Raw genomic sequence first — 9,454 nt, forward strand, 5'->3', positions numbered from 1 at the left:
GAAAAACATAAAGTCTCAGCAAAAACAAAACCTACAAAAACAAAAGAAATGAAAAAAAAAATCCACAAACAAAAGTAACTCAGCACAGGAGAATAGAATAGAATAGAATAGAATCTGTAGATGAACTCTCTTATATCTGGCATCTTTTGTTCAACATTATGTTTATGAGATTCATTCATGTTATTGCATATAGTTGTAGATAGCTTATTTTCATTGTTGCATAGTATTTTATCATGTGAATATACCATAATCTATTTATCCATTCTGCTGTTAATGAATGTGTGGGTAGTTTCCAGTTTGGGACTATTCCAAAGAGTGCTGCTGTGGTAGTGTATAAATATATACCTCCATCTATTCTGTTACTACTGGGCAGTTTGGGACTCTTATGAATTGTGCTGCTGTGAACATTTTTGTACATGCCTTTTGGTGAACATAGTAGATATTTCCATTGGGCATGTGTCTAGAGTGGAATTGTTGGGCCATGCATAAGTGTGGATTTAATAGATATTGCTAAAACTTTGCAAAGTGGTTGTACTAATATACAGCCCCCTATCAATTCACTTTTACAGTGGGTGCCTCTCATGGAAGAAGATTGCAGGAAACATTCCGAGGCCTCTGGAATCTGCCTCCCAGAGAATTTCTCTATAAATCAAATCTTTGGGAAGGCGATTTTAGCAAGAAAGATCAACTACCCCATCTTTCAGGCAGCTCTCACTGTCAGAAAGAAGGATAAGGTTCAAATATCGCTCGTTCTCTGATCTAACCACACCAGAATCCTTGGGGGGGGGGCAGTGTTCTGAGATCCTGGATCTTCTCTGACTTGATGGAAAGCCATTCTTAGAGCATGACTCCAAAGTCAGTTTTATCAAATGGCCAAAAAACAGCATTATCAAAATAGCTGTAAAAATGAAGGAATTTTATTTAATAAAGCAATTTAAACCAGTGACTGCCTTGTCAGCAGACTTTCTCCTGATGTCCAGATGGCGCTAGTAAAGACCTGAAAGAAAAACTTCTCCCAACCTCTTGTCACAATGATGAAAAAACAAGACCTTTTAAGCAACTATAATTTTTTCAGCCCTCGGGGTCAGAGTGGCTGAGCTATGAGCTGGCTGACACAGGTTCAAATGATGCCAGAGGTCTAGGACATGAGATCATATCCGTCCAACAGGCAGCTGTTTGGTGTCAGTGTCTGGCTCTCCTTTTTAGGCATATTTGAAACCATTCCACTGTCTCCCCAGTAGACTTACCCAGGTTGTGGCTAAACCATCCACTTCCATAATTTCTCACTCATATTCGTCTCACCATAGACTCACCTGTGTCTTGTTTCAGGCATTGCCTTGTTCTTGCCCTCACTTGTTAGGCAGATAAAGCCAGAAGATAATGCTTCTCTATTTTCATTTCTCTAGTTGTGGCATGGGGAAGCAGTCCCTGAAACCAGTGCAGGTGTTTGAAATGTAGAGTTTGCCATAACATAGCAGAGTGGCAGGAGCGCTGGAGTGGGAGCCAGCATGCCAGGGTTCTAGGCCTCACTCTGCTTTACACTCACTGTGTGACTCTGGGCAGGCTGTGACTTGCCTGAGTTTCGGTTTCCTCATCTGTAGATCTGCAATAGCAAGATCTGCCCTGCCTACCCAAAAGGTGGTGAGGATCAAAGGAGCTGATCAATGTTAAAATGCTTTGATTCTGAGTTAAGGGATTAAGGGATTATAGTGTCTTAATCTGTGCTTCTGAAAGCCTTTAATGTATACACTTAGCTCACTCTCAGGTCTAATGTCAGAAGATGCTTATAGGTCAAGATGATTGTTTTCCAGCTTGGCACTTGAGAAGCTGCATATCAGGAGATTGATGTCAGTGAGTGGGATCCCATCCAGCCCCATCTTTGGGGCTGTCTGTGGGGCATTTTGAGCTTCTCACAGCAACGTTGTGTGGGTTGGTTCATTCACTGGTGACTTCTCGTTCAGGATTTACAGCCTGCATCCTCACCAATAACTGGGTGGACGATAGTACCCAGAGAGGCAGCCTGGCCCAGCTGAGGCTGCACTTCGACTTCCTGATAGAGTTGTGTCATGTTGGAATGGCCAAGCCTGAGCCTCAGAGTTACAAGTTGGTACTGGACACCTTGCAGGCCAACCCCAGTGAGGTAAGTAGAAGTTTCCTTTAGGTGTATAAGAATGTACCAGAGATATTGCAACCAAAGAGAATTTGAGGGGGCGGGGAGAAGATCAAGTGCCTGGCAGGACATTTCAATGTCCAGTAGAAGGTTCCACTTCTCCCAGACTAGGACTTCTTCCAAAGAACTTGCACCCATCTAGGAAGCTTTACCAGAGATGGACATCTGGCCCCTTTCTGTGGCTCTTAATAGAACCTTGGTCAAAATGGGCATCATAGAAAGCTGCTAATCCAGCTGTCTCTGTTTAATTATGAAGAAGTGGGACCCTGGGAGACTTTCCCAAGGCCACAGACAAGTCAGGGTCACCCCACCAAAGGGTGAGCAGTGATAGAGTTCAGTATTGCAGCAGTCTCCTGCCAGCCATCCCTGCAACCTTAGATCCTGTCTTTCATATTGTCTTCAGATTACTTAATCTAAAACACTTGTCGCAGCGGCGACAGTTGTCGGGGCGGCAGAGACAATAACCAATGCCACAACTCTTGAGAGAAGTGGGGCCAGGAGGGTCACTCTGAGGAGTCGAACCCCAGCTTCAGTCCCAGGAGTTTGTTTTATAGTCAGTACAGCAAGCAGTGAAGCAAATAACAGAACAATGGGCTTTGGGTGAGTAACAAGTTTCGGGCAAGGGAGAAGGAATTCAGGTAAACAAGCCAATCAGTAACAGGACAATAGGTTTGGGAAAACAAGTCGTGCCTAATCTCTTACTCATCGCTGACAAGTCTCCAACATGTCGTATACAGCATAGAGACCTGTGGGGGCTGCAGTTGTCAATAGTGCAGCCATGTTTAAATGGCATATATCCCCACACTTGTTTTTATCTTGTTCCTCTGATTTTCAAAAAGACAGTTGGACAAAGTTTAAATTCCTTTCCCTGACATTTCTGACCCTCTGTTGCTGGCCCCACCTTGCCTGCAAGCTGTTAGGTTCAAACCCTGAACTCCAGTCATTGGGACTCCTTATCATGCTCAGTCCATGGGCCAAGGACCATTCATTTCTCCTCTTGGACTTTGCTTCTGCTCTTTCCAGCACCTGCAGTAAGCATCATATCAGTGCTTTGAATTTAAGGATGTTCTTAAATATATCAGTCTTTTTATTTACAGCGTTTGGATTAGATATGTAGTTTATAATTCTAGGCCTGCCCTTGTCCAAGATTTTAAATAAATTCACTCAGGCTTTCTTCTGTTAATTTCAGAATCCTTTCTTTATTTTTAAACTTAAATGTTTGATTCATCTGGAATCTATTTGGGGGTAACATGTGAAATGAGGATCCATTTGTCCTACCAAGCTGTTAAGTAGTCATACCAGCATCATCCTTCTTCCTCACTGTTTGGACATGACACCTTTGTTATAAATTCTCATTTGTTTTTGGGTCTTTTATAGTACTGAACTATTCTACCTTTTATAGCTTTATAATTTGTTTTTTTATCTGCCCTCATTATATTCTCTTCCAGACATTTTTTTTTGTCTATTTATAATATGTAGATTTTTCCAGTTGAATTTTAATATCATCTTATATCATTTATATCATTTTATATCATCTTTTAATCTTGCTGTTTCAGGATTTAGGCTGAAATAAATAGGTGTATGTGGGAACATGTATTTATCTGTGTGTTTATTTATATACACTTACATAATGAAATATTTTTTATTTTAAAAATGAATAATTACAATGAAGGAAAATCATTCTTAATCTCATCATTGTAAAATAACTACCGTTAACATTTTAATCTGTATTTTCCCTGGTGCATGAATTTTTCTTTTATAGAAGTAATGCTAGTGTACATGCTATTTTGGGTTCAGGTTGTCTTCTTAGATGACATCAAGGCTAATCTCAAGCCAGTTTGTGACTTGGGAATAGCCACCATCCTTGTCCAAGACACCAGTGCAGCCCTGAGAGAGCTGGAGAAAGTAACCAGCATGCAGGTGATTTTAAGTCTGAGCTGAGCCAGATTTCCTGTAATTCATCTGTAGTTTATGTACACAAGAGGAAGGACAGGTGAGAGGGTAACTCACTGTGTGGAGTTCGTTGCTCATGGTTCCCAGGGCATCTCTCAGACGGGACTGCCATTGCTCATCGCACTCATCATGGCATCAGCATGCTGTCCTGGGACACTGAAGGCAATTTCTTTCACTTCACTCAGCTCACAGGGAAGCTGAATCTCTGAGAGCAATAATGTATACAGTCTTAGTACCAGAGTCCAGGAACCAAGACAAGGATGGTGGCTTTCAAAGCCGTCCCAACTGTCTTAGTCATCTAGGGCTGCTACAACAGAAATACCACAAGTGAATGGCTTTAACAAAGAGAAAGTTATTTCTTCACAGTAAAGTAGGCTAGAAGTCCAAATTCAGGACGTCAGCTCCGGGGGAAGCCTTTCTGTCTCTGTTGGCCTTCTCATCAGTGGTCCCCTGGACTAGGAGCTTCTCCACGCAGGGATCCCAGGTCCAAAGGATGTGCTCTGCTCCTGGCAGTGCTTTCTTGGTGGTATTCAGGTCCCCCTGTCTCTCTGCTCACTTCTGTCTTTTATATCTCAAGAGATTGCCTCAGGACACAATCCAATCTTGTAAATTGAGTCCTGCCTTACTAATACAACTGCCACCCATCCTCCCTCATTAACATCATAGAGGTAGGATTTACAACATATAGGAAAATCACACAATACTGGGAATCATGGCCCAGCCAAATTGATACACACATTTTTGGGGGGACATAATTCAATCCATGATACCAACCTTATTATTTTTTTCTTTTTAGCTAACCTTGGCTCAACAAATTCTAACCACTTTGCATGTATTAGCTCAATTATTCCTTACACAGTCCTATAAAGTAGGAATGATCATTGTCTCCCTATTGTTGTTGCTGCTGTTGGGTGTCTTTGAGTCAATTCTGACTCATAGTGACCCCATGTAACAGAGTAGAACTGCCTCATAGGATTTTCTTGGCTGTGATCTTTACAGAAGCAGATCACCAGGTCCTTCTCCCATGGAGCCACTGGGTGGGTTTGAACTGCCAACCTATCGGTTAGCAGCCGAACACTTAACCATTGTCCTACCAGGGCTCCTTCCAACCTTATTTTTTAAAGTAACTATTGAGAAGATCTGAGAAAATCAGCCATTGAAAACATGATGGAGCACAGTTCTACTCTGACATACGTGGGGTTGCCATAGTTGGAATTGACTCGATGGCAACTGGTGATCTATTAAGAATTTACCTACTAGATCTGCATCAGTGGGGCATGGCATACATTCCGCCCTAGCCTAGGCTGTCACTTAAGCAGTAAGCATTTTCATTACACTTTGGTCACTCCCTCTGGGCAGTCCAGAAGGAAGCCTCTGCAGTAAAAAATGTTACAGGTGTCACAGATGAGGATGGAAAGCCCTAAACAATAGGCCAGGGAGCTGCCAGAGGATGAGCTGCTCCACCAGAGCTGAGACACCTTATCTCTTGTATTTGTCTAAGATCAGTGTGATCCTGGGTGAGTCAAGGAGGGACCGAGTTGCACAAGCCTTTTCAGTAGTACAGTGCCCTGACTAATGTCAGCATCTGGGAGAGGGAAGGATACGCCACATACTCCATCAGGCTTGTGAAATGCCCAAGATTTCCCAGCCGTTTCTCAAAGGGAACAATTTACTTTGCATCTTTACTAAATAAATTAAAATGTACCTGTAATGACCTTACAATCTTAAAGCATCTTGTCCAAACTTAACTTGTCCTTTGAAAGTCTAGAAGGCTCACACAGCAGAGAAGAAAGCACAGTGGACTCAGAATCAGAGCATCCATGGGCTTGTCTGGTGTCTGCCACACACTAGTGTGTTAACCTTGTTGTATCTGAGCCACAGATAGCTTATCTGTAGAATCGGTAGGTCTTTATACCTGTCCTGTAAAATAGGGAAAGAAAACCATGTCCCACCTGTCTTCTTCTCAGGACTATGGGGAAGATAAAAGAAAACATGGAAATCACCCCTTTTTAAACAGGCTAGAGTTTGCCTCTTGTCTCACAGGATGCTGTGGGACTCGGTCATGAAGTCCTTGTAAACTCTAGGAACACACAAGAGAATCATTCAGGTGGAATACCACCACCCTCCCCAAGTCCTGGAAGCTGTGGGACATCTCTTGGTTTGTGGCCTAGGAAGCTAGAGGCATCTCTGAGGAAGGACCTCAAGGTCAGACAAAAAAAAACCTCATTGCCACCCCATGCCCCACCATGCTGAGTCCCTCCTGCCAGACCCTGGGTCCTGTCTTGACTCACCTTCTGATTCCCTCCTCCAAGGACACCCCAGCTCACTCTCCCACATTTAAAAGGGAAGTGAATTTTATAGTTTACTTCCTTCTTTTTAAAAGTTAGAAAACTGGGTAACTGAGGAGAGCCATTTCTTTCTCAGAGCACACCTTCAGGACTAAAGACAAGAAATTTAACAGTAAGATTCACTAACATGTCCAGTAACAGGTTTTGTTTGTAACACAGTGTACACTTATGTGTATTTGGCATCCTGTTCTTGGTTGTTTTTGCCTCTGGAAAACTGACGCCAATAAGTTATAGAGCCATTCTTAAGAACTCGCTGTGCAGGAAGTTTCCTGTCTATTTAGATATTCTATAAAGAGGGTGTCATGGATTGAATTGTGTCCCCTAAAAATACATGTCAGCTTGGCTAGGAGATGATAGTGTGGTTGTCCTTCATTTTGTGGTCTGATGTAATTGTCCTATGTGTTGTAAATCCTAATATCTTCCTGTAGTTAATGAGGCAAAATTAGATTATGTTAAAGAGGATTAGAGTAGGATGCAACACCCTTACTCAGGTCACAGCTCTGATCCAATGTAAGGGGAGTTTTCCTGGGGTATGGCCTACATCACCTTTTACCTTACAAGAGAAAAGGAGAGAGAAGCAAGCAGAGAGTGAGGGACCTCATTACCATCAAGAAAGAAGAGCCAGGAGTAGAGCATGTCTTTTGGACCCCGGATCACTGCGCTGAGAACCTCCTAGACCCAGGGGAAGATTGATGCCAAGTACATGGAGATCTCCAAGGAATGCCAGCCCCACAGATGGTGAAAGGGGACAAAGACCTTCTTCCTCAACTGTGAGCTGAAAGAGAGAGAACGCCATCCCCTGGAGCTGGCACCCTGAATTTGGACTTCTAATTTCCTAAACTGTGCGCAGATAAATTCCTGTTTGTTAAAGCCATCCACTTGTGGTATTTCTCTTATAGCAGCACTAGATATACAACAGAGGGGTTATTCTAAACCCTCTGTGTCTCCACGGCATAGAACTGGGAACTGCAGGTGGAAGGCACGGGCTGTTAAATTTGGGCTGACTAGAAGGAGAATCCTTTCAGCAGAGCTGTGTCATAATGGAATGGCTGCCTTGTGAGCTTTCCATTCCTGGCGATGTCCAGTATGAGCCTGGGTGACCATTTGAGAAACACCTATAGCAAAGAATTATATTAGTTAAAGTGCAAAATCTCAGTGGTTTAAGACAAGTAGTATTTAATGTTTGCCTACATCAGGTTCTGTTGGTGGTGACCTGGGAGCTTTGCTTCACACAGTCATTCAGGTACACAGGTTGATGGAGGACCCACTGTCTTCCACATATGGTTTCCATGGTCGTGCCAGACACCAGCTGGAAGATGGGGGAAAGAGAATGTAGAGAAGCACAAGGGAGGCTTTACTCGGCCAGGCTCATTACTCTTCTGTCTGCGTTCCATTGGCTAGAACTCAGTCATGTGACTACACCAAACTGAAAGGAGGGCTGAGAAATACAGTCTAGCTATGTGCCTGAGAGCAAGGGGAAGTGGGTTGGTGACCAACTAGTCAGTCACCAGTGGGACTCAGGAGTCCTAAAGATGATCTCTGAGGTCTCTTCTGGTGCCAACGTTCTCAAGTTTTATAAATTCACTCTGAGAACTCTTCATAGAATGAATCTGCAGCCATCTCTCTCACTGTACCTTTTGTACTTTCAGCTTCTCAACACTGCAATCCCTCTGCCAACCCCATGCAAACTAAGTGACATGAGCCATGGGTACGTGCCAATAAAGGTAAGCACTCTCCTTCGGTCAGCTGAGTACTCACTAAACAGGTCACCTAATGTGACCAGCACACCCCTCTTATTAGCAGAGACATTTCTTAAATATTAAGATTAGCTGAACATTCATCACTTAAAGGGAAATAGCATTTCCCAAACAAGTATCATTCCTCAGAAATTGGTAGAAGACATGGACTTGGCCTTAGATTTTGTAAAGCATTATGACTGATGTGGTCATAAAAGGATGCTAACACATGTGAGTGCCTGGTCTGTGTTTGGGGAGAATATTTTTTTCATTCAATAGATATTTATTGAGCACTTACTTTGTGACAGGCACAGTTCAGGTACTAGGGATACAGTGATGAACAAGGCAGACTTTTCAAGGACCCCACAGTGAGGATAAAGAGAGGTAAAAGGTAGTTAAAATGCAGAGTGGTCAGTGATAAGACAGGGCCATGTGCAGAGGGGGCCATGACTCCTGACATGGCCAGGAAGATCTAACCTGGCCTGCTCATACAGAGTATGAGCTTTAGAACTTCTTCACTGATTCACTTTGGGCCCTTTCTTCATTTGTCATTGGACCTATTTAAATGGGAAGTGACTTAAAGCTGTGGGTCAGCTATAAGTAAAACAAGGCAGTATAGTCACATGGTAAAGAGGACAAGTTTTGGAGTCAGACATACCCAGTTTGAATCCTACCTTTGCAAATTACTGATTTTGTGACCTGGGGTAAGGTTCTTATCCATTCTGGGCCTCACAGTCCACAGCTTTAGAATGAGATGACAATAATGCCTTCTTCATAAGGTTCTTGTCAAGATTAAAAGAAATGCTATATATGAACCACAAGGCACAGTACCTGATACCCAATGGCTCAAAAAAAGGTAGCTAACAAAGAGGAGATAAAGAGCCCTGGTGGCTCAACAGTTAAGTGCTTGGCTGCTTACCAAAAGGTTGGCAGTTCCCACCCAGTGGTTCTGCATGTGAAAGATACGGCAGTCTGCTCCTGTAAGGATTACACCCTAACGGCCCCATAAAACAAAATGGGACTAATGAAGCACAGCAGTCCAGGGACAAGGACTGGAAGGCAGAAGGGGACGGGAAAGCTAGTGATAGGGAACCCAAGGTTGAGTAAGGACAGTGTTGACACGTAATGGGGTTGTTAACCATTGTCGTAGGGCAATATGTGTACTGTTTAATGAGAAACTATTTTGTTCTGTAAACCTTCATCTAAAGTGAGAATAGCAGCACAACTGGAAGAACGTAATCGATGTC

At 43.1% G+C, this 9,454-nt stretch overlaps 1 protein-coding gene across 1 annotated transcript in view; it reads left to right on the forward strand.

The window, feature by feature from the left end:
* The first annotated feature begins 545 nt into the window (after positions 1-545).
* Positions 546-9,454, forward strand: part of EPHX2 (epoxide hydrolase 2) — a 55,495-nt gene continuing 46,586 nt past the window's right edge. Inside the window, exons 1-4 of the mRNA XM_012557230.2 lie at positions 546-727; positions 1,960-2,140; positions 3,968-4,090; positions 8,121-8,195. Of these exons, the coding sequence (XP_012412684.1) occupies positions 582-727; positions 1,960-2,140; positions 3,968-4,090; positions 8,121-8,195 (525 nt within the window). The 5' untranslated portion in view covers positions 546-581. The remainder of the gene's footprint in view (positions 728-1,959; positions 2,141-3,967; positions 4,091-8,120; positions 8,196-9,454) is intronic.

The sequence above is a fragment of the Trichechus manatus genome, unplaced genomic scaffold (assembly GCF_000243295.1).
Source record: "Trichechus manatus latirostris isolate Lorelei unplaced genomic scaffold, TriManLat1.0 scaffold00091, whole genome shotgun sequence".
Lineage (NCBI taxonomy): Eukaryota > Metazoa > Chordata > Mammalia > Sirenia > Trichechidae > Trichechus > Trichechus manatus.